General features: G+C 41.3%; 1 protein-coding gene across 7 annotated transcripts; it reads left to right on the top strand.

Annotated features, from left to right (window-relative positions):
* Positions 1–422: 422 nt before the first annotated feature.
* ZNF383 (zinc finger protein 383) lies at positions 423–25,574 on the top strand. 7 transcript variants are annotated; one of them, XM_053605097.1, is made up of 6 exons: positions 423–1,147; positions 2,400–2,467; positions 9,725–9,799; positions 14,298–14,424; positions 14,715–14,810; positions 21,620–25,574. In XM_053605097.1, the coding sequence occupies exons 3-6, from the start codon at positions 9,791–9,793 to the stop codon at positions 22,813–22,815; spliced, it is 1,428 nt and encodes a 475-aa protein (XP_053461072.1). In that variant the 5' UTR covers positions 423–1,147; positions 2,400–2,467; positions 9,725–9,790; the 3' UTR covers positions 22,816–25,574. The 7 variants fall into 7 exon arrangements, with proteins under 7 accessions (XP_053461072.1, XP_053461069.1, XP_053461074.1 ...); XM_053605094.1 differs by lacking the exon at positions 423–1,147 and adding an exon at positions 1,284–1,421; XM_053605099.1 differs by lacking the exon at positions 423–1,147 and adding an exon at positions 1,284–1,421 and having other exon boundaries at positions 9,725–9,844.
* Positions 25,575–25,831: the final 257 nt, after the last annotated feature.

Here is a 25,831-nt window from a genome sequence, read left to right as displayed (position 1 = left end):
ATTTTGGCCGGGGCCGGGTTCGAACCCGCCACCCTCAGTATATGGGGCCGGTGCCCTACCGACTGAGCCACAGGCGCCGCCCTAGTAAGGCTGATTTTTTAAAAAATGCACACAAATATTCACAAACCATAAAATAGCTCTCCAAAGGTACACTCTTTAGTATATTCAGAGTTATGCAAACATCACCATCATCTAAGTCAAGAGCATTTTCATCAACCCAAAAAGGAATCCCATACCTATTAGTAACTGAAAGATTCTGGACCCAAGGATAAAATCATTCTGAGACGAGAGATGAAAGGAAATCGGAGATCCAATTCATGCGATTAAAGTGGCTTTTATTCCACCTGGAGTGCAGGTGGAGATTCCTGACTAGGGAGAAATTCACACGTGGGCTAGACAGGGATTTAAACGGTTATGGCAGTCAGAATTGAGGTATTCCTATTTCCTGGGAGGGACATGAGTCTGACCCTTCCTCAGTGGGCCATAAACCTGACCCTGCCTGGGCGGGGCAAGTTTATTTGGGCAGGTACACTTGATTCTATCAGTAACCACTCATGATTCCCCCAATCCTGCCAGTCCTAAACACCCTAATTTATGCGTGTCTGTAGATTTGCCTATTCTAAATATTTGATAAAAATGGGATCATACAGGCCAGGAGCTGTGGCTCATGCCTGCAATCCTAGCACTCTGGGATGCTGAGGTGGGCAAATTGGTTGAGCTCAGGAGTTCAGACCAGCCTGAGCAAGAGCCAGACCCCGTTTCTACTAAAAAAATAGAAAAACTGGCTTTGTGGCTAGCGCCTGTAGTCCCAGCTACTCGGGAGTCTTGAGGCAGGAGGGTCCCCTGCGTCCTGAAGTTTGGATTGCTGTGACCTCTGACACCAGGGCAGTCTAGAATCATACAGTATGTGGCTCATCAACAAACAAACATTCACAGCATGGTTAGGAGATCAGGACGTGGGCGCGCTATTCGAACCTTCTTCCACTTGTCCACGCGCCTCACACTTCCCGGCTCCAGACTACATTTCCCAGAAATCCTTGAGGTTCCGGACAATTTACGGCAAGAAAACTCCTCCTGTTTCTCAGCTGCCTGGGGGTGGCCCGTATCATGGAGGAAGACTTTCTAAAGGGTGGAGGGCCATCATCAGGTAGGAGCTTCACTCCGAGCCTGCGTCTGAGTTTCGGAGACTCAGAGCAGCGGTTGGCGTGGAGCTCCGGGGTGCGCCGGCAGGAACTCAGCGGGCCGGGCGCCATCTTTTCCGTGCGGTCCTTTCCCGGACTGCATTTCCCAAAGTGCCCCGCGACAACAGGGCAGCCCGTCCGTTTGCCTGCGGGACCCTTGGCCTCTGGGGAAGGGAAAGTGCGCGGTGAGCGGCCTAGGTCTTGGGAGCTTGACTAGGCGCCTGAGGTTCGTCCCTCGAGGTCAGAAGGGGTCTTCCAGGCAGGTCCGGAGTGTCCGGCTAGTGTGAATTGGCTGGGGGCGGGGGGAGCGAAGCGTGGGGTTCTGCGTGTGATTGTGACCTTATGTGACTGTGTGGCTCTGTGTGTGCAGGTTTGATTGTATGTCTTCTTTGTAGTTGTGTGATTGCAATAACGTGAGGCAGCGCGTGTAGAAGTGATGGTGTTCCCCTAGTAGTGGAACTGTGATTGTGTATAACTTTGTGTGACACTTTGTGTAGTGGGGAGGGGGGAGTTTTGAGAATCTGTGATGCCTCTGTGTGTAATTGTGTTTATATGAATGTGAGCAAGTATTAAGTGTACTGGATGCCTGTGACTATTTAAGGTTGTAGTGACTGTAACTTTTTGTGGCAGTATGCGCGCGGCTGGAAAGTGACTAATTGTGCCAGAGTAACGGTGTGTTTGTCCTAGTGGGCGTTGTGTGGAGTGTAGTTCTCAGGAGGAGGGCTGGGGGGAACGGTAACTGTGTCTCTGTGGCGAGTGTGGTATTGTGACTGTGTAGCACTGTATGATTTGTTGGGGTGCTGTGTTTGAGGAATCTGTAAACGTCTGCATGTGACTCTGTATCCTCAAGGTGGATAAAGGGTTATGACTGTGTGATATGTGTTAATAATTACTTGGGTGGAATGTATGTAGGTCCACATGGTGGGTGAGTTACTGCAGCATTAGGCTTGTGAGTGTGAGGTACCTGTTACCGCCCTTGTTACTCCAGCTTTCTGTCCCAGGAGACTCCTGTGAGGTCAGGAACAAATTCTGATATCAGACAGAAGAGACTTCACCCCTCTGACACGAGGAATGCTCAGGGAAGCCTAGACTCCTCTAACCTCCTTCCATCCCTCTTCCTCTTCGGTGGAAGATGTAGCTCCACAGTAACCTCCGATCTGATCAGTCTGAACCACAAGAAAGGCCTGGAGTGTCATCGTTCATTTTTTTCTTCTTCAGATCTGCTCTTCTCCGAGAGGTACCCAGAGGAAGAAAGAGGAATGGCCGTTGACCAAGCCAAATACAAGGTGCACTGGAGTTTCCTTTTTGCGTTTCTTCTCCAGATAATCTTGTTTAACACAGTCAACAAGTAATTTGATCCTTAAAAATTTCTATTTCAGAAAATGATAGCCCTAGGATGGACACACAAGTCCCAATAGGTACTCTTTTCCTTGTACATAATGTTCACATACAAGTTTAGAAAATAGATGTTTCCCCAGTATTCTAAGTAATTACTTTTCTCTAAACCTATATCCAAAAAATTCATGATTATTTTAAAGAATTTGGGAAATAGGAACTTACAAACAGCAAAAATAAATCCCTACCACCCAGAGATAACAGGGTCAATATTTGGATCTATTTCCTTGTAATAAATTTCCTATGCACATGTGGTATGCATTATTTTCAAGATTAGAATCTTACAGCATTTATCATTTTGTATCTTAGAGTTTCACCAACAATTATGTGTGGCTTTTACATTGTTTGGTTTTCATTGTTTAATTTCTGAATATTACATATAGAAAAATACTTAAAATATAGATGTATAATTTAAGACGTTATTATAAATGGGACCTCTCTACATCAAAAACTTCAGCATTCCAGAAGCCCCCATGGATCCTCCCCCAGAATAAACGTTCTCACCTCTTTAGATAACCCTTATCCTGACTTTGGTGATAGTTATTTTCTTGTTGACTTTTTTTTTTAAACATTTTTTCTGTTTATCACATATACTTATTCCTAAACAATGTAGTTTAGTTTTGCCTTTAATTTATGTAAACGAAATTGTGTTGTATAATGTTGTTTGAAGTCTTGCTTTTATCATACAATATTACATTCGTTAGGCTCACCCTTTTAGTTATACGTAACTGTAGTTCAGACACAGGTTGTTTCCAGTATGAAAGAACTGCTTCAAAAATGTTTTCAAGTGGGACGGCGCCTGTGGCTCAGTGAGTAGGGTGCCAGCCCCATATACTGAGAGTGGTGGATTTGAACCCGCCCTGGCCAAACTGCAACAAAAACATAGCTGAGCATTGTGGCAGGTGCCTGTAGTCCCACCTACTCAGGAGGCTGAGGCAAGAGAATTGCCTAAGCCCAAGAGCTGGAGGTTGCTGTGAGCTGTGACGCCAGGGTACTCTACCCAGGGCGACAAAGTGAGACTCTGTCTCAAAAAAAAAAAAAAAAAAAAATGTTTGCAAGTGTGGTGCTATATCCGTATATGCAGGATTTCCTAGAGTATATGAAGGAGTTGTTGAGCCATAGGTATCTGTGTATCTTCAAATTTTCTAGATAATGCTGAACTGATTTACTTATTTATTTGGCCAGGGCCAGGTTTGAACCTGCCACCTCCCGTATATGGGGCCAGCTCCCTACTCCTTGAGCCACAGCTGCCGCCCCTGCTGAACTGATTTATAATATGGTTTTACAAGCTATATTCCTACTAGCAGTTTATAAACATTGTAGTCATTTTGTATTCAAATACTTGGTCTTTGATAAATCAGCTTATATAATGGCATATCATAATTGTGTTAAAGGTATAACATACATTCTGAAAACTTTAGAAATCAAAGCATATGACCTGATGAAATTTTTTTTTTTTTTTTGAGACAGTCTCAAGCTGTCATCCTGGGTAGAGTACTATGGCGTCACAGCTCACAGCAACCTCAAACTCTTGGGCTTAAGTGATTCTCTTGCCTCAGCCTTTCACTTAGCTGAGACCACTGGCGCCTGCCACAACACTGGCTATTTTTTTGTTTTTGGTCGCAGTTGTCATTGTTGTTTAGGTGGCCTGAGCCGGATTTGAACCCACCACCCTCGGTGCATGTGGCTGGTGCCATAACCACTGTGCTATGGGCTCTGAGCCAACCTGATAAATTTTTTTAAATGAGCATATTCACTTAACTAGAGCTCAAATCTAATAAGGAAATAGAACATTACTGGTACTCCAGAAGCCCTCTACTCACTGCCCACTTCTAAAGATAACTATTATTTTGTCTTCTGTAGCTATAGATTAATTTTACCTATATTTGAATTTACTATAAATAGAATCATACAATATCTACTTTTTTTAATTTTTTTTTTTTTGGGACAAAGTCTCACTTTGTCGTCCTGGGTAGAATGCTGTGGAATCATAGCTCACAGCAACCTCAAACTTGGGCTCAAGTGATCCTCTTGCCTCAGCCTCCTGAGTAACTGGGACTGCAGGTGCCTGTCACAACTCCCAGCTAATTTTTCTATTTTTAGTAGAGACAGGGTTTCTGTTCTTGTTCAGGGTGGTCTCTAACTCCTGAGTTCAAGCAGTCCACCCACCTAGGCCTCCCAGAGTGCTAGGATTACAGGGGTGAGTCACCATGTCCAGCCACAATATCTATTCTTTTGTTCAACATTGTATTTCCTATGTAATATGAAGGTATGTGTATTATGTAATAATGTTATGTGTATAAATATGTGAAGTTAATCCAGGTTGCTGCACATGGATTATAGGTCATTCGTTATTATTGCTGTTTAAAATTCCATTGTGTGACTGTAACAACCTTTAATCCATTCTGTTATTGATTGGCATTTAAATTGTTTTTGGATTGCTGTTATTATGAACAATGGTGCCATGAACATTCTTGTATGTGTCTTTTGGTGCACATATGAGTACATTTCTCTTGGGTGTATTTTTAGCAGTGAAATTACTGGATCCTAGGGTGAGTATATATTCAGTTATAATAGATTATTCACAGTTTTCCAAAATAGTTGTATCAATCTACATTCCAGGCTCAGCACCTGTGGCTCAAGTGGCTAAGGCGCCAGCCACATACACCTGAGCTGACCGGTTCGAATCCAGCCCAGGCCCACCAAAACAACAATGGCTGCCACCAAAAAAATGGCTGGGGGTTGTGATGGGTGCCTATAGTCCCCGTTACTTGGGAGACTGAGGCAGGAGAATCTCTTAAGCCCAAGAGTTGGAGGTTGCTGTGAGCTGTGATGCTACGGCACTCTACCCAGGGTGACAGCTTGAGGCTCTGTCTCAAAAGAAAAATCTACCTTCCAAACTGCAATATTATGAGAATAGGCCTTATGAGAAGATGCTTTACTAGAGATAAAGAGGAATAGTCCATAACATAAAGGTCAGTCCACCAGTAAGATAAAACAGTTCTTAATTTATATGCTTTTGTAAAATGGCTTCAAATATATTTGACAGAAGTAAAGGAAGTAATAGATAAATCACAATCTTTTGGGGGATTTTTAGCAATTTCTTCAGTAGCTGATAGAAGCAGCAATATGAACCCCATTAAAACTACAGTTTTTGAACAACATTATTGACAAACTGAAATCTCCCTTTTTGATATCACTATGTAATTAGTAAGGGTTTAATATTGTCAGAATGTTCACTTTGTAGGTGATAATGGATTGAGTATGCAGTAAGCTCTAGTTTAAGACATTCAGGTAATTTATTTTATTACACTCTGTTTCTACTTGATTTTTTGTGTGTTTACGGATGCTAACTAATTGCAGTGAATCCCCTTTCTATCTTTATTGTGTGAGGCCACAGGTATGATGGATCCTTCATTCTTTTGTTATAGTTTTTCCTTTTTCTGGGGCTAACTGGCATTTTCACAGTTCTCTAAGTTTATTCTTCTTGTACACATGGAAATGAGCAGCTAATTCCAAAACTATAAATAATTAAATGAGTAAAAAACACATATGTACTATACTCACTCCCTAATTGTTGGGAGTAAAAAAAAAACTATTTTATTCATGCCGTCTTTTGTGTACTTTAGAAACAGTTTTTCTTTTACATTTTTTTAAATCAGCAGGAGGCCCCAGCAAGTTTCAAACTCATGACTCCTGATTTACAAGACTGGTGCTCTAACCACTGAGCTGTCAAACCCAGCTTTTCTTTTACATTTTATTACAGATTAACACCATTTTACAGGCTATATTTCAGTTGACCAATATTTGTCATAGATTCTGTTACAACACAGAAGCAGCAGAAGTACTCATAGTACATTGTTGCATAAACTTTCATTACTGAGCTAATGGGATCCCCTTTTAGGAGACTCTTTGGGGTCCTTTCAGCATAGCATGTGATGTTTTTTCAAAACTGCCTCACCTTTTGGCCATAGCAGGAGGTTCCATTTCTAACCAAAGTTTTGTCCTAAGACATGCAGTTGGCTGTTATCCAGGATCTCTCTTTTCTTTTATCTTTTCTCCTGTCTTTACTTCTTTTCTTCTTGGAATTGAATATAAAAACCTAAAGTGGGAGACTTGTGCCAACTTGAGAGTTAATGTTGGGAAAAAGTGCTGCTATTGTTGGGCTACTTTAGGTAGTAGTCCCGAGTTGAAAGCTTTCTTTTTTTTCTTTTCTTTTCTCTTTCCTTTCCTTAGAGATAGGATTTTACTATGTCACCCAAGCTGTAGTGCAATGGCACTATTACAACTCACTGCAGCATCCAATTCCTGGGCTCAAGCAGTCCTCCTGCCTCAGACTCCCAAGTATCTGGTGGGACTACAGACATGTGCCATCAAACCCAGCTAAGTTTTACATTTTTTTTTAAATTTTTGAGACAGAGGCTCATTATGTCGCCCTCAGTAGTCCTGCATAAAATGGCCAATGTACTCCCTGTGAAATGCAGGGTGTTATGGCCCCTATTATCTTGTCCTTCTGAGGGACTTCTAAACTGAGAATGACAGGCATCTTTTCATATCCTATTATAGACTGAAAACTAGTAGAAATAGGAAGAAGGTACAAAGTCAGTATCCAGAAATAAATAGAACTTTGTCCATTAAAAAAATAGAAGATAGGCTCGGTGCCTGTATCACAGTGGTTACGGTGCCAGCCATATACCCTGAGGCTGATGGGTTCAAACCCACCCCAGGCCAGCTAAAGCAACCATGACAACTGCAACAAAAAATAGCTGTGCGTTGTGGCGGGTGCCTGTAGTCCCAGCTACTTGGGAGGCTGAGGCAAGAGAATCTCTAAAGCCCAAGAGTTGGAGGTTGCTGTGAGCTGTGACACCATGGCACTCTACCAAAGGTGACAGAGTGAGACTGTCTCCAAAACAAAAGAAGATAAAAAAAATAGAAGTTGCAGCTACTCAGAGGCTGAGGCAAGAGGATCACTTGAGCCCAAGAGTTTGAGGTCACTGTGAGCTATGACACTCTGGCACTCTACCCAGGGTGACAGAGTGAGACTCTTAAAAAATAAAAAAAAAAGGGCGGCGCCTGTGGCTCAGTTGGTAAGGCGCCGGCCCCATATACCGAGGGTGGCGGGTTCAAACCTGGCCCCTGCCAAATTGCAACCAAAAAATAGCCGGGCGTTGTGGTGGGCGCCTGTGGTCCCAGCTACTCGGGAGGCTGAGGCAAGAGAATCGCTTAAGCCCAGGAATTGGAGGTTGCAGTGAGCTGTGTGAGGCCACGGCACTCTACCGAGGGCCATAAAGTGAGACTCTGTCTCTAAAAAAAAAAAAAAAAAAAAGGTCCATTTTAAGTGCCATGAAATAATTAATGTGTTGTATTATTCATATGTGGCCTCCACTGGGGAAAATTTAAGTAGGACTCCTAATTCATATATTTTTGTCCTAGAATGAAATTATTTTTTGTTAGTTTTGTTTTCTTTTTTTTTTTTTGTAGAGACAGAGTTTCACTTTATCGCCCTCAGTAGAGTGCCGTGGCGTCACACTGCTCACAGCAACCTCCAACTCCTGGGCTTAGGCTATTCTCTTGCTTCAGCCTCCCAAGTAGCTGGGACTACAGGCACCCACCACAACACCTGGCTATTTTTTGTTGTTGTTGCAGTCTGGCCGGGGCTGGGTTTGAACCCGCCACCCTTGGTATATGGGGCTGGCGCCCTGGCCACTGAGCCACAGGTGTCACCCTGTTTTTATTTTTATTTTTTTGAGACAGTCTCACTATGCCACCCTGGGAAGAGTGCCGTGGCATCACAGCTCATAGCAACCTCAAACTCTTAGTGTCAAGCCATTCTCTTGCCTCAGCCTCCCAAGTAGCTGGCACTACAGCCGTCTATATTTTGGTTGTCGTTTGGCAGGCCCAGGCTGGATTCGAACCTGCTAGCTCCAGTGTATGTGGCTGGCTCCCTAGCCGCTGAGCTACAGGCACCGAGTCCTAGAATGAAATTACAATCTCATATATTTTTTACCAAATAACTTTATACTAAAATAATAATTGATTAAAAGACTTAAGTACAGGGCGGCACCTGTGGCTCAAGGAGTAGGGCGCCGGTCCCATATACCGGAGGTGGTGGGTTCAAACCTATCCCTGGCCAAAAAACCAAAAAAAAAAAAAAAAAAGACTTAAGTACAACAAATGAAAGCATTCAAGTTGTAGAAGAGAACATTTACATGAATATGGTCAGAGTGAGAAAGATTTTCTTACCTAAAAGCTATAAAAGAAAACCTAGCAGTTTGTTTATTTTTGAGTCAGGATCTAGCTCTGTTGCCTATGCTGGAATGCAGTGGCATTAATATACCTCATTGCAACCTCAACTTTGTAGGCTTAAGCAATCCTCCAAACTCAGCCTCCCAAATAGCTGGTACTATAGGTGCCTGCCAGCATGCTTGGCTAATTTTTCTATTTTTTCTTGCTCTTCCTCAGACTGGTCTCAAACTCTTGGCCTCATGCACTCCACCCCCAGTGGCCTCCCGTCCTGAGATTATAGCAGTGAACCACCACCCCTGGCCCTTTTGGACTGTTTTGTGTGCCAAAAACATACATATAGTAAAAAACAGAGCTAGAAGTTAAGAACCAGTGCATCTGTGTGGGTGCATGTAAGCATGCTTGCTCACATGGTGGTGGAAGTTGACTGAATTTCTTGAAGTTGCAAAGCCGGAAGACTTGATTAGGAAAGTCTTATTCTTGACCAAAGGGCACCATTTGGATGAGTCTGGCGTGGGCACCTGAGGGCTGCAAAAGAGGGATCTGCTCAGGGCATGTCACAGTAGCTCCATCTTGATTTTAGAGCAGCGTCACTAAGATGTGGCGAGCTCTGACCTGAATCCCTCCACAGAGGCAGGACCCTAGGTTGTTTGAGTGTGGGAGAGTGAATCTGGGCCTTTGTCTTCCCTTGGATCTAGCTACCCAAGATTCATCTTGATACAGTTAAAACCTGGGTTATCTAGGTTTGAAAAAAGGAGTAGGATTGGTTCCACACTCCCACTAACTAAACTCATCCTAAGACCAGAGAAGGTGGAGGTAGTTTTATCTGGCCGTTCTGAGAGCTGTAAGGTCCATGTGATTCCTGAAAAATTTCTTTACTTACTTCCCCTGTCTTGTATTTTCAGAACACTGTCCTTTTCCAGGAGAACAACACTGAGGAGGACTGATCATCTCCTGCAACATTGAAAGCCATGGCCAAGGTGAGCTGATCGTTTTTCTTGCCTTCCTGACATTTAGGCAAAGATGTGAGCATTCCTTATCCTGACATTTTAGCTAACTCAGTCCCCTTTAAGGATCCTGGTCCCCATTTCCTCTTATCCTAGCTACATAATCCTGTACCATTCCTAAGTGTTCCTCTTTTGCTTAACTAGCATTAATATTTTCATTCAGTAAATAAGTGAACTTTTCTTTTCTCAGCTGTCTCCCTGGGACTAATAGAAAGGAAATGCATTCTCTTAAGAAACTGAGTACCTTCTACAGGACAGGCTTGTCCTGTATGGACTGTGATTTGATGAGGTGGAGATGTGAGTTTCTTAGCTGAGAACAAACAGAAAAGCCAAAGTTACCTCTACAGACTAGCCTTCTTCAGTAAGATAGGATGGAAATTGGTGTTGGGAATTCCAGATACTAATGTGTTACAAGATCTCTTGGTTTAAGCAGCTTTGAGGCTTTGGGGATCGTGGGGTTGGTAGATGATACAGATCTCTGCAACTCGGTTGGGGCATCCATGACAGAAGTCCAACTTGAGATTGAATAGCAAGTATTGGGTTATGAGGGATTTCTTCTATATGAATCATCAGTCTTCTTTATCAGAAAGAAGGATAAGGACTGGTGGATTTTGATGTTTACAGTGAATGTAACCAGTACACACTGTTGAGATCGTACTGTCAGAAATCAGAAAACTGTGTTGTCTAGTAATGTCTATATTAGTAGAAAATTCTGCCACCAGAAAAATAATTATTAAGGGATTTGTATTAGTAAGAAATAATTCTCACAACAGTAAGCCACAATAGCGAACTAGAGTTTTTGAGCAACTTTAATTAGATACCAATTTAGCAATACTGGTATTTTAAAATGTGTTTGCCAATTTTTACATGTTGAAAATTCAGTGAGTAGGGCAGTGCCTGTGGCTCAGTGGGTAGGGCGCCGGCCCCATATGCCGAGGGTGGCGGGTTCAAACCCAGCCTTGGCCAAACTGCAACAAAAAAATAGCCGGGCGTTGTGGCGAGCGCCTGTAGTCCCACCTACTCGGGAGGCTGAGGCAAGAGAATCACGTAAGCCCAAGAGTTAGAGGTTGCTGTGAGCCGTGTGACGCCACGGCACTCTACCCGAGGGCCGTACAGTGAGACTCTGTCTCTACAAAAAAAAAGAAAAAGAAAATTCAGTGAGTATTAAAAGAGTAGAGTCCTACCTTACCACTTTGTCCTGTTCCCTAGAGGTGGACACCCTCATCTCATCTTGCTGATCCCAGTGGAATTTATCTCACATTTCTAATTAATATCCTGTATTTCTATTTATTTTCTTTTTCCTTTTTTTTTGAGACAGAGTCTCACTGTGTGCCATGGCATCATAGCTTGTAACAACTTCAAACTCTTGGGCTTGAGCAATGCCTTATAGCTGGGACTACAGGTGCCCCCCCCCCCAATGCCTGGCTGATTTTTCTATTTTTAGTAGAGATGGGGTCTCACTCTGCTCAGGCTGGTCTCGAACTCCTGAGCTTAAGCAGTATTCCCACCTCAGCCTCCCGGAGTGTTGGGATCATAGCTCCCGTATTTCTATTTCTTGAGTAATCAATTTTATTTATTTATTTATTCATTTTGAGACAGAGTCTCTCTTTGTTGCCCCCACTAGAGTGTCATGGCATCATAGCTCACAGCAACCTCAAATTCTTGGGCTCAAGTGATTGTCTTCCCTCAGCCTCCCAAGTAGCTGGGACTATAGGCACCCGCCACAATGCCTGGCTTTTTTTTTTTTTTTTTTGAGACAGAGTCTCAAGCTCTCCCCCTGGGTAGAGTGCTATGGCATTACAGCTCTCAGCAACCTCTAACTCTTGGGGTTAAGCAATTCTCTTACCTCAGCCTCCCAAGTAACTGGGATTATTGGCACATGCCACAACACTCAGCTATTTTTTGGTTGTAGTTGTCATTGTTGTTTGGTAGGCCTCCAGGCTGGATTCGAACCCACCAGCTCCAGTGTATGTGGCTGGCACCCTACCCACTGAGCTACAGGCGCCAAGACAGTGTCTTGCTATTTTTAGGGATGGGGTCTCGCTCTGGCTTAAGCTGGTCTCGAACTTGTGAGCTCAGGCGATCCGCCTACCTCAGCCTCCCAGAGTGCTGAGATTATAGGTCTGAACCACTGCACCTGGCCCAAGTAATCAATTTCAGACATTTTCTAGTTATTTTCTTGCAAACATATGTGTATTTAGATTTGCTATATTGTACTCTCTGCTTCTTTTTTCACCATAGAATTATGTCACAACCTTGTCTAAATCAAGGCTATACAAGTGCTTAGCATCTTGCAGTTATTCAGTTGTACCTATTCTGTGCTACCTCCCTTTTTAAATTAAAAAAAATATTTATTTCAGGCTTGGCACCTGTAGCTAAAGCAGCTAGGGCCCCAGCCACATACCCCTGAGCTGCAGGTTCAAATCCAGCCTGGACCTGCCGAACAACAATGACAACTGCCACTAAAAAAATAGCTGGGTATTGTGGCAAGTGCCTGTAGACCCAGCTACTTCGAAGGCTGAGGCAAGAGAATCGCTTAAGCCCAAGAGTTTGAGGTTGCTGTGAGCTGTGATATCACGGCACTGTATCCAGGGCAACAGCTTGAGACTGTCTCAAAAAAAAAAATTATTTCAATTTTTCTTTATTATGGAAATTTGCATTTCCAGTAAACTGTCCTTTTTTAAAAAAAATCAAAAAACCTTTATTATGGAAAATTGCAAACATACAAAAGTAGATTAGTCATATATGAACTACTGTATTCTCAGCACCAGTTTTAATAATTGTCAACTCAGAGTTAGTCTTATTTCGTCTGTGCTGCTCCACACACTAGATTGCTTTTAAGTATATAGAAACTTGTATGTGTCTCTACAGGATAAGGATTATTTTTTAAAATAATATAGATATTTAAAATAATATAGATATTTTTATTTTAAAAAATAAGGATATTATGCCATTATTGTATTTAAAAGCATTAAAAATAATTTGTTAATATCATAATATCTAATTGCTTTCAAATGTTTATAATTGTTTTATCTGTTAAAGCATGTATTTGAATTAGAATTTAGATACAGACTATGTATTACAATTGTAGGTATCTCTTCTACTGCAGTTTTGTTTTTCTTCTTTTTTTTTTTTTTTGAGACAGAGCCTCAAGCTGTCGCCCTGGGTAGAGTGCTGTGACATCACAGCTCACAGCAACCTCAAACTCCTGGGCTCAACTGATTCTCCTGCCTCCACCTGGCTATTTTTTGGTTGCAGCCATCATTGTTGTTTGATGGGCCAGGTTGGATTCAAACCCGCTAGGTCAGGTGTATGTGGCTGGCGCCTTAGCCGATTGAGCCACAGATGCCGAGCCCTTTTATTTATTTTATTTATTTATTTATTTATTTTGCAGTTTTGGGCCAGGGCGGGATTTGAACCTGCCACCTCTGGTATATGGGGCCGGCACCCTACTCCTTTGAGCCACAGGTGCCACCCTGAGCCCTTTTATTTTTATTTATTTATTTATTTATTTATTTATTTTTAAGATGGGCTCTTGCTTTGTCTTGCAGACTAGTATGCAGTGGTGCAGTCATAGCTCATCGCCGCCTGGAACTCCTGGGCTCAAGTGATCCTCCTGCCTCAGCCTTCCCAGTAGCTGAGACTACAGACATGCACTACAATACCCAGCTTTCTGTATAGTTTTTGTTAGAAAGGAAAAAATGATGTATTTCATTTGTCTGCTGTCTGTATTTTGCTGATTATGTCTCTGTGGTATCATTTAAGTGTTTCTCATAGATTAGGTAGAATACTTCTGTCTATAACGTAAAACTTTTCCTCAACTTTTTAGTTACTCTGATAGTTCATGTAGGAAAAAATGTTGCTTTCCATTTACATCAACCCACTTAAAGATGAATTGGCTTCTTAGGATCCTTAAAAGTGACCAGTAATCCATTTTTCAATATTATTGTGAGCTCAGGGAATAAACAATTTTAACATGATCTGTCCATGGCAGTTATTACCCTTATGATTGGATGTATACCATTTTTGACAAGTGGGAGCTTCTTCAAGTTAGTTCCTTAGTCTTTTTAACATGATCCTAATATTTTTTGGCAGCGTTCTTACTTTTTGGAATAATAAGATATTCAGGCTGACCCTGTGCATTTCTGACTTGATCTTGAAATCGACTCTTTCCCCAAAGGACCTTGGCTCCTTTTATTTGAAAATGGTATTCAGAAACTACAATCTAGGCACTAGGGGTGCTTTTTACTACTGGGTTAGTTGCTTCTAGGCCTTTCAGTGGACTGAGTCAGTAATTGTTTATTTAATATAAAATAAACTCATTACTCTTAAATCTATTTCTGAGATCCAAAGATACTGAGTCTCTGAGACATTAATATAATGCTCATTTGCTTTACCCTACAATATAAGCATAGTAGTCTCTAAAATATCTATTTTATTACACAAGTAATACATATGTTTATTGTTTCAGGGAACAGTGGTGTTCAGTGATGTGTCTATAGACTTCTCTCAGGAGGAGTGGGAGTGCCTGGACCCTGTTCAGAGGGACTTGTACAGAGACGTGATGTTGGAGAACTACAGCAATCTAGTTTCAGTGGGTAAGGGTATCTTCCAGTTCTCTGGGATGTCTGCGTCTTCCACTGTGAATTTTTCAGCTGCTTTCTAAGTTATTAGCTGAATTTCTGCTCCATATTACCAAATAGTTAGAGCTAAAATGAAAAAGAAGAGTAGGAAATTGGCAACTCCAATGGGCCATGGTTGAAGCTTCATCTTTCTTGGGCTGAGCCTGTAGTGGCATCTCTTTCTTGATCATCAAGGGACTGGAGCAGGTTTCTGGATCTGATTTACCTGCAGTGTAACCGTGTCCCATATCTTTTCTCATGAGCAGGACCTTATATTCCTAAGCCTCAAGTGATCTCCTTATTGGAACAAGGGAAAGAGCCCTGGATGGTTGGCAGAGAGCTTACAAGAGGTCTGTGTTCAGGTACGTCAGAAATGACTGCACAGAAGCAGGGCATTACAGGTAGTCACTCAGCTAATCAGTGGGGAAACAGACCTTTGAGATGTTATCTTGGAAGCTTGGAACATAGCAAAAGTTTATTAATAACCTGTTTCTTCATTCCCCTCACTCACCACTCTTCTTAATTTCAAGCAGCAGATACCTTTCACTTCTCCTCCAAAGAAAACTCTTTTACCCATATTTTAGATCCAGCTTCTTGTTAACTTTTTTCCTTTTAAATTAAATTTAGATTTATATAGGTGTTTTCTGTTACCATTCCCAAGAGGAATATACAAGGGTCATTACAAGAGTTTTGAGATACAGGGCGGCACCTGTGGCTCAGTGGAACCTGGTCCCAGCCAGCTAAAACAGCAATGACAACAACAACAACAAAAAGTTTCGTGATATAAAAAAACATAAGAAATGTAAAATCCACATGGATGGAAACAAATAAAGCCCTCCCAGCAACACCAGTAAGCTGAGCAAGCTGAAACTTGCACAAATCAATCAGAAACACAGTCCTAACAGGTGGACCAATAATATAATCTGTCTGAAAAATTTTGTAGTGACTCACATAATTGTGTCTGTCCACATTCCTCCCCATTTCCTCCCCAAGTACTGTTCTTTTGTCTTTATCCAATATTTTGATTTCTTAATCTGTGTAAGGAGGTCTGCCAGGTGCTGCAGTTATTAATTTTGTCAGCTTTAAGAACTAGAATTCTAAAAGTGATGTTAACATACGTTTATAAATAACTTCCATGAAGTAGAATATAGTAAAAGAGAAGTTAGATAGGCAGCTTAGCAGAAAGTCAAAAGCTAAATACATAGAAGTCTAATTATTAATTATTCATACTGAAATAGTAACTGGAGCTCTGGAAGTGATTGCAATCATGACGTATAGGAACATTTTGTGGGGCAAAAAAGAACGGAACGGTCTATGCGTATATCATAAAGGAAGATGTCTGGGAGGCCAAGCCGGGTGGATTATCTGAGCTCAGGAGTTCAAGACAGCTTGAGCTAGAGCAAGACCCCATCTCTACTAAAAATAGAAAAACTAGCCAGGCATGGTGGTGGGCACCTATAGTCCCTACTACTTGAGAAGCTGAGGAAGAGGATTGCTTGAGCCCAAGAGTTTGAGATTGCTGTGAGCTATGATGCCATGGCACTCTACCTGGGGTGACAGAGTGACTCTGTCTCCAAAAAGAAAAAAAAAAAAAAAATCCCATCTCCTAATACTGCCCTATCAGCAACACCTGAGTATTGAAGGGGACATAGTCAAGCCATTGCAGAAAATAAACATATCAAGTATATGCAGTATTAATGTATAGCATATAAATAAATTTTATATAATTACATGTCTACATATAATTATATACTAGTGATACAATAAATTGAACTGGTTGCAGTGGCTCACACCTATAATCCTAGCACTCTTTTTTTTTTTTTTTTTTTTTTTTTGAGACAGCCTCAAGTTGTCGCCCTGGGTGGAGTACCATGGCATTACAGCTCACAGCAACCTCCAACTCCTGGGCTTAAGTGATTCTCTTGCCTCAGCCTCCCAAGTAGCTGGGACTATAGGCGCCCGCCACAACTCCCAGCTATTTTTTGGTTGTAGTTGTCATTGTTGTTTGGCAGGCCCAGGCTGGATTTGAACCTGCCAGCTCTGGTGTATGGGGCTGGTTCCTTAGCTGCTTGAGGTAGAGGTGCCGAGCCAATCCTAGCACTCTTGTGAGGCTGAGATAGGAGGATCACTTCAGAAGTTCAAAATCAGCCTGAACAAAATATAAAACATAAATAAATTTTACATAATTACATGTTTATATATGATTATATACTAATATAATTTTAACATATTGGGATAAATATTAGTATATTTATGTATCATCGTATGTATATAAAATAGCAAGTGGTGATAAGTGCTATGAGGGAAAGTTAGAGAAGGCTTCTTTGATGAGATGATATTTTGGTAAAGACCTCGTAAGGGAGCAAGCAGTATAAATATCTGCTGGAAGAGATTCAGGCTAACGGAATAAGAGGGGAATAATAAGTACCTAAGTTTAGAGCTCTTTGAGTCCTGCCATTATGGCTGGAGTAGAATGAGCCAAGAGGGCATTGTATAAGGGGCAGTCAAGAAAGAACAGGGTGTAGATGTGTTTGCATGCTGGATGCAGGTAAGGAAGGGAGGTGAGGAGTGTACCCGCAGATAGTTTTGGGTAGGCCTTAAATTAATCGGATGGTTTAGCAAAGTGACATGATCATGTTTTTAAAGGATACTTCTTGCTTAGGGTTCCTAATTTTGGATTCCTTTGCATAGGACTTAAGGAATCCATGAACTTGGATGAGAAGAACAAAAAATACATCTTTAGTAACCTCTAACTGAGATTTAGCTTTTCTTCCTGTTATGGTGTACGTACCAAACCATAATAGTATTAGTAATTTCTGTAACTTTGACATAAATGTAAATCACAGATATTTTAATATAATTTTGCTATTATTATAGACATATTGAATTATTTATGCTCATCACTTTTCTGTAGTACTAGACTCACTGCTAGGGTCTTGGTATTTAATGTTTTAATAAAGCAGAAAACTCCAGGCAGAGGAAAGAACCCCTGGGAAGGCCCTGATAGGATGGAAAAGCTTGGTATGTTTGAAGAACTGAAAGAAAGGCATTGTTGTTAGGCCCCACGAGTAAGTGGCAGTGAGAGGCAAGGTTTAGACAGATAGGTGGGTACCACAGCATTCAGCCTTTGCCAGAGATTATGAGTAATTTGGATTTTGAGCAGTGGAAGGCTAGGCCAAATGTCATTTTCGTCATGACAGAAATAGATTAAAAGGTGTAAGAGCTTGGTGAGGAGACTGAGGAGGCTACTTCAGTGTTCTGACTACAAGATGATTCTGGTTTGGAAGGTGGCATTGGCAATGGAGATAGAAGAGAACAGTTTTTAAAAAGTTACTTAGGATCTTAACTAGATGAAAGTTACTAAAAAATCATATAGGGGTAGGAAATCGTGTTGGCCGGGTGCAGTGACTCACGCCTGTAATCCTAGCACTCAGGGAGGTAGGTGGATTGCCTCAGCTCATAGGTTCCAGACCAGCCTGAGCCAGAGCGAGACCTTGCCTCTAAAAATAGCTGGAGTTGTGGTGGATGCCTGTAGATGCAGCTATTTGGGAAGATACGGCAAAAGAATTGCTTAAGAGTTTGGGGTTGCTGTGAGCTATGATGTCATAGCACTCTACCAAGGCAACAAAGTGAGACTCTGTCTCAAACAAACAAACAAAAAAATCATGTTGGAATGAATTCCCAGTTTCTGATTTGAAATGTTCTAATATGCTCTTCAAACCACTTAATTCACTTAATACCCCCATTTGTAGTAAGAAATTCTTTCATAATAATAGCTATCAAATATGGAATACTTTTATTCCAAGATATTTACATTCATTTTCCCTTATCCTCCCAGTAATCATGAGTTAACATTTTTTCCTTTTTGCAAGTGAAGAAATGGTGGCTTAGAGAGGTTAGATAATTGCTTGGGAGCACATACCAGTTAATGATCAGAGTTGGGACCCAGCTTTCACCAATCTGCTTCTGGTTCCTGTCATCTTTCCATAGTAGTATGTTGTACTGTTTCCTAATTTCTCTCTGTCTTCCTTGAACTGTAGTTGCCTCTTCTGTCAGTTATTGGGGTAGTAGATGAGCAAGTCTTTCTTCTGTCTAGATCAGCATCTCAAAATTCTAAGGCAAAAAGTTTTTTCTTTTTCTTTCTTTTTTCTTTTTTTTGAGACTAAGTCTCACTGTCATCCTGAGTAGAGTGCTGTGGCATCATAGCTAACAGCAACCTCAAATGCTTGGGCTCAAATGATCCTGTTGCCCCAGCCTCCCAAATAGCTGAGACTACAGGCACCAACCACCACACCTGGCTAGTTTTTCTATTTTTAGTAGGGATGGGGTATCCCTCTTGCTCAGGCTGCTCTCGAACTCCTGAGCTCAAGCAATCCACCCACCTTTGCCTCTTGTAGTGCAGGGATTAAAGGTGTGAGACACTGCTCACTGGCCGGCAAAAAGTATTTTCATCTCCAGCACATATAAAATATTCTGAGTTTCTCTATCTTCCACTTAACATCAAATTAGTTCAATACTTAGAATTATCTCTGGTTCTCCCCTCCAATGGAGGGGAGAATTTCAGATTTCATCTACTATTGTCCTTTATTGTGGAGCACATTCTGTTTTCACCACAGCTGTGTATACTGCAGTTTGATTCTGACACCATTGAGACTTAGTACAAACCCCACAGTTCTCCATAGTACTGCCCTCACTTCAGATGCCAGCTGCAAGTCTTGGGAGTTCTAAACCCGTAAGTCAACCCACTGGCTATAAATACAGCAGTTTCCAGGGCCCCTTTAGTTTCAGTAATTTGCTAGAAAAACTCATAGAACTCAGGTGGTGCCTATGGCTCAATGGAGTAGGGCACTGGCCCCATATGCTGGAAGTGGCAGGTTCAAACCCAGCCCCAGCCAAAAACTGCAAAAGAAAACAAACCAAAAAAACTCATACAACTCAGGAAAGTTCTATACTTAAGATTGCGGTTTTATTATAAAAGATGCATATTGGCTCAGTGCCTGTGGCTCAAGTGGCTAAGGCACCAGCTATTAACAACCTGAGCTGGCAGGTTCAAATTTAGCCCGGGCCCGCCAAACAGCAATGACAGCTATAACCAAAAAATAGCCAGGCATTGTGGTGGGCGTCTGTAGTTTCAGCTACCTGGGAGGCTGAGGCAAGAGAATCACTTAAGCCCAAGAGTTGGAGGTTGCTGTTGAGCTATGACGCCCCAGCACTCTACCCAGGGCGACAGCTTGAGGCTCTGTCTCAAAAAAAAAAAAAAGATGCATATTAAAATGAGATCTGGAAGATTTCTGGACAGAGGTTGTTGCATGCCCCCTGCTTGTGGAGTCAGAGTGTGTTACCCTCCCAGCATATCAGTGTGTTCACCAACCATAAAGCTCTAATTAGCCATAGTTTCCAGAATTTTATTGGGATTTCATCTCATACGCATGATTGATTAAGTCATTGGCCACTCATTCTCTAGCCTCTCCTCTTCCTGGTGGTCAGGCAGCTAAAAATCCCCACCCTCTAATCATATACTTGGTCTTTTGGGGGATCAGCCCCTCTTGCGAAGCTTTTTGAGTGCCACCTGAGTTACCTTATTAGCATAACAAAGACAGCTTTTATCAGGACATTCAAGGGTTTTTGTAGCATATGCCAGAAAATAGGGGCAGACTAAATTTATTCTTTATTATACCACGGGGTAAAGTACCTTCCCCATATTTATTTATTTCTCTCAGTAGACCTTTAATGAAGCCAGAAAATTACCCACTTATTCTTTTTCTTTTTTCTTTTTGTAGAGACAGAGTCTCACTTTATCACCCTCCACAGAGTGCCTTGGTGTCACACAGCTCACAGCAACCTCCAGCTCTTGGGCTTAGGCGATTGTCTTGCCTGAGCCTCCTGAGTAGCTGGGACTATATGCGCCTGCCACAGCTCCAGGCTATTTTTTTTGTTGTTGTTGTTGTTTTGCAGTACGGCCGTGGGTTGGAACCCACCACTCTCAGTATATGGGGCTGGTGCCCTACTCACTGAGCACAGGCGCTGCCCCTTCTTTTTTTTTTTTTTTTTTTTTGTGACAGAGCCTCAAGCTGTTACGCTGGGTAGAGCGCTGTGGCATCACAGCTCACAACAACCACCAACTCTGGGGTTTAAGCAATTCTCTTGCCTCAGCCTCCCAAGTAGCGGGGACTACAGGTGCCTGCCACAATGTCTGGCCATTTTTTGTTTGTAGTTGTCATTGTTGTTTGGCAGGCTGGATTCGAACCTGCCAGCTCTGATGTATGTGGCTGGCGCCCTAGCCACTTGAGCTACAGGCAACGGAGCCCCACTTTTTCTTATACATATAGTATAATGCATTATCTCTCAAACACAGACAGACACACATGCACACACACACATATGGAAGATAGCCAAAACATTGTATATTTACCAACTTTTCTATAGGATTTTGATCCACATCAATATTTGAGCATTATGGGGCCAGGTAGGGTGGCTTATGCTTGTAGTACCAGAAGTCTGAGATGACGGGGTGAGTGGATTGCTTGAACTCAAAAGTTTTAGACAATCCTGAACAAGAGTGATGCCTTATCTCTTTAAAAAAATATATATAGATATATGTATATATATATATATATATATAGCCTGCTGGTGTGGTGGGCACCTGTAGTCCCAGCTACTCAGGAGCTCTGTGTCAGGTGACACACTCTAACTCCACAAGCAGAGGGCATGCAACCTATGTTCAGAAATCTTACAGGTCTCAACTTAATATGCATCTTAAACTGCAATCTGAAGTATAGAGCTTTTCTGAGTTCTATGGGTTTCACTTGAGGATCACTTGAACCCAAGAGTTTGAGGTTGCTGTGAGCTATGATGCCAGGGCACTCTACTGAGGGCAACCAGGTGAGACTGTCTCAAAAAAAAAACCCCAAAATAATAATAATAAATTTAAACAGAAATGGAGAATCATTATAGTAAATTATTTTCATAGTCTCCTTCCTCAGCTTCCTATATAAAGTTTATTAATTTCCATGCATCTCATACCCATTTTTTCAGATCAAACAAATATCCTTGTGAACTATATGTCATTTACCTACTAGATATTATTTTATTTTAATTTTCCATTTCTATTATAAAAATTTAACTTTTACAAATAGGAAGAAAGAATATTTACCATTTTGTTTTCTTTCAGATCTGGAATCAATGTGTGAAACCAAGTTATTATCTCTAAAGAAGGAAGTATATGAAATAGAATCATGCCAGAGGGAAATGATGGGACTTACAAAGCATGGCTTTGAGTATTCCAGTTTTAGAGAGATTTTGGATTATAGAAGCCACTTTGCAAGACAACTGGGATATCCAAATGAGCATTTCAATCAAGAAATATTCACTCATGAATACATGCCCACATTCATTCAACAGACATTTCTTACTCTGCATCAAATAATTAATAATGAACAGAAACCCTATGAATGTAAGAAATGTGGAAAGGCCTTCAGTCAGAATTCACACTTCATTCAACATCAGAGAATTCATATTGGTGAAAAATCTTATGAATGTAAGCAATGTGGGAAATTCTTTAGTTGCGGTTCACATGTTACTCGACATCTGAAAATTCATACTGGTGAAAAACCCTTTGAATGTAAAGAATGTGGAAAGGCCTTCAGTTGTAGCTCATACCTTTCTCAACATCAGAGAATCCATACTGGTAAGAAACCCTATGAATGTAAGGAATGTGGGAAGGCCTTTAGTTATTGTTCTAATCTTATTGACCATCAACGAATTCACACTGGTGAAAAACCCTATGAATGTAAAGTATGTGGGAAAGCCTTTACTAAGAGTTCACAACTTTTTCAACATGTACGAATTCATACAGGTGAGAAACCCTATGAATGTAAGGAATGTGGCAAAGCCTTTACTCAGAGCTCAAAGCTTGTTCAGCATCAGAGAATTCATACTGGTGAGAAACCTTATGAGTGCAAAGAATGTGGCAAAGCCTTTAGTAGTGGCTCAGCACTTACTAATCATCAGAGAATTCACACTGGTGAAAAACCCTATGATTGTAAGGAATGTGGGAAAGCTTTTACTCAGAGTTCACAGCTTCGTCAACATCAGAGAATTCACGCTGGTGAGAAACCCTTTGAATGTCTTGAATGTGGAAAGGCCTTTACTCAGAACTCACAACTTTTTCAACATCAGAGAATTCATACAGATGAAAAACCGTATGAATGTAGTGAATGTGGAAAGGCCTTTAATAAATGCTCAAACCTTACTCGACATCAGAGAATTCATACTGGGGAAAAGCCCTTTAACTGTAAGGAATGTGGGAAGGCATTCAGCAGTGGCTCAGATCTCATTCGTCATCAGGGAATTCATAATAATGAATAATACATGCTAAAACTCGTCACCTTCATAATATTTTGAATAAAACTTTATGTTTAATAATAATCCTCGACTAGGCACCTGTAGCTAAGCAGCTAAGGCACTTGCCACATACACAAGACATGGCCAGTTTGAATCCAGCCCGGGCCTGCCAAACAATGACAACTACAACCAAAAAATAGCTGGGCATTGTGGCAGATGCCTGTCGTCCTAACTACTTGGGAGGCTGAGGCAAGAGAATCGCTTAAGCCCAGGAGTTGGAGGTTGCTGTGAGCTGTGACGCAACAGCACTCTACCCAGGGTGACAGCTTGAGGCTCTGTCTCAAAATAATAATAATAATCCTTCACTATTTTTTGTATTTAGATTTTGAATCCAAATGTACTTCATTCTAAGTTATAAATTCTGAGTTAGAATTGTCATTTCCTCCCTAATATTGTACCAGTGTCAATTGTTAATATAATTCTGTTCTTCCCCATTGTTTGGTTCTACTTTCTTGGAGATGCATTATATTCCTATAGTTCAGTGTTTTTAGAGCTATCTTTTCTCATCTGTGTATTTGTGCTTATACCAGTATCAGTCTGAATTGTATGATATTTAATATTTTAAAATTCCTTCTGGAATTATAGTTTTCTTTTTAAAGTCAATGTTTACCTTTCGTTTTATTTTACAAATTTATATTTTTAATTAGAAAACAAAATTAGAAACTAAAATTTCAAAATCATAATCATATATATATGTGTGTATATATATATATATATTTTTTTTTTTTTTTTTGCAGTTTCTAGCCAAGGCTGGGTTTGAACTCACCACCTTCGGCATATGAGGCCGGTGCCCTACTCCTTTGAGCCACAGGAACCGCCCCCAATCATATGTATTTTTTTTAAGACAGAGTCTCACTGTCACCCTCGGTAGAATGATGTGGCATCACAGCTCACAGCAACCTCAAACTCTTGGGCTTAAGCAATTCTCTTGCCTCCGCCTTCTAAGTTGCTGGGACTACAGCCTCCAGCTGTCACCCTGGGTAGAGTGCTGTGGCATCACAGCTCACAGCAACCTCAAGCTCTTGGGCTTAAGCGATTCTCTTGCCTCAGCCTCCCAAGTAGCTGGGACGACAGGTGCCCGCCACAATGCCCAGCTATATTTTTGTTGTAGCAATCGTTGTTTGGTGGGCCTGGGCTAGATTCAAACCCACCAGCTCAGGTGTATGTGGCTGGCGCCTTAGCCGCTGAGCCACAGGAGCTGAGCCTTGGCTATTTTTTGGTTGCAGTTGTCTTTCTTGTTTAGCAGGCCCTGGTCGAGCTTGAACCTGCCAGCCTCGGTGCATGTGGCTGACACCCTACTCACTGAGCTCCAAACCCATGTATGTATGTATGTATGTATGTATGTATGTATGTATCTATATAAATAGATACATCATAGCTCACATTTTTTTTTTTTTTTTTGGTGAGACAGAGTCTCAAGCTGTTGCCCCCAGTAGAGTGCTATGGTATGCTCACAGCAACCTGAAACTCTTGGGCTTAAGTGATTCTCTTGCCTCATTCTCCCAAGTAGCTGGGACTACAAGTACCCGCTACAATGCCCAGCTATTTTTTGTTATTGTTGCGGTTGTCATTTTTGTTTTAGCTGTTTTTGCAGTTTGTCATTGTTTGTTTGAACCCTCCACCCTCGGTGTATGTGGCCTGCCCCCTGCTGACTGATGCACACGCCAATGGCAATCATATTTATAGATGACTACTTTCATTTTGGTATAGCAAGTTCATAGAGACTTTGTTTTTGTTTTTTTGTTTGTTTTTGAGACAGAATCTTACTTTGTTGCCCTCAGTGGAGTGCTGTGGCATCATAGCTCACAGCAACCTCAAACTCTTGGGCTTAAGCTATGCTCTTGCCTCAGCCTCCCAAATAGCTGGAACTATAGGTGCCCACCACAACACCTGGTTGTGTTTTAGAGACAAGACCTCACCATTGCTCTGGTTGGTCTTGAACTCATGAGCTCAAGAAATCCACCCGCCTTGGCCTCACAGAATGCTAGGATTGAGACTTTATTTTTTTAGAGTGTAATTATAGTCTGTACCTTCAGCTGCTTTTTGTCACCATAGGCAGAGTGCCGTGGTGTAGTAGCTCACAGAACCTCAAACTTTTGGGCTGAAGTTATTCTCTTGCCTCAGCCTCCCGAGTAGTTGGGACTACAGATACCCAACAAAACTCCCAGCTATTTTTAGAGATGGGATCTCACTCTTGCTCAGGCTGGTCTCAAAATCCTGAGCTCAGGGTTAAAGGCCTGATCCACTGTGCCTGGCCACCTTCACCTGCTTTTATCATGCCAAGAGAAACATGATTGCCATTTCAGTAAACATATTTTAATTATTTTTAATGACATATTTCATGACTTTTTAAATTACTATTCACATTATAGTTGCCTCCTAATTTTTGCAGTGATAAAAGCTGTCCTATTAATACGACCCTAAATTTACATTAGGATGCTTGTTTTTCTTTTACAGTATTTATTTTCAGCTACTGATATCAACATTTTCTCTTTGTAAACTGTTTTGTTCCTTTTCATCAATCCTAATCCCAATGCCATCTGGAAAGGTGATAACTGTTATAAAGGTGTTGTTTATCCATTCAGATATTTAAATTTTTTTCTCATATGTTAGTGTTTTATTTCTTATGTATACTTATGTATAATCATGCTGTATGTATTAGTTTGCTGTGAATTAATAAATGTAAAGTACTTGGAACTATTTTTGTCACACAATATGTTTAGTAAAAGTTTTCCACTATTGGTACACTCATTATCCTGGGTATTTTTTTTTTTTTTTTTTGAGACAGTCTCAGGCTGTCACCCTGCGTAGAGTATCATGGCGTCCACAGCTCACAAGAACCTCAAAGTCTTTGGCTTAAGTGATTCTCTTGCCTCAGCCTCCCAACTAGCTGGGACTACAGGTGCCTGCCACAACACCCAGTTATTTTTTGGTTGTAGTTGTCGTTGTTTGGCAGGCCCGGGCTGAATTCAAACCCGCC

The sequence above is a fragment of the Nycticebus coucang genome, chromosome 10 (assembly GCF_027406575.1).
Source record: "Nycticebus coucang isolate mNycCou1 chromosome 10, mNycCou1.pri, whole genome shotgun sequence".
In the NCBI taxonomy this organism is placed as follows: Eukaryota; Metazoa; Chordata; class Mammalia; order Primates; family Lorisidae; genus Nycticebus; species Nycticebus coucang.
The sequence above is the reverse complement of the archived record's forward strand: the minus strand, read 5'-3'. Positions and strand labels throughout refer to the sequence as shown.

Coding starts and splice junctions, on each gene's coding strand:
- ZNF383 (XM_053605097.1), top strand. Junction 14,425..14,714: donor CAGCAATCTAGTTTCAGTGG/GTAAGGGTATCT, acceptor TCTCATGAGCAG/GACCTTATATTCCTAAGCCT. Junction 14,811..21,619: donor TACAAGAGGTCTGTGTTCAG/GTACGTCAGAAA, acceptor GTTTTCTTTCAG/ATCTGGAATCAATGTGTGAA.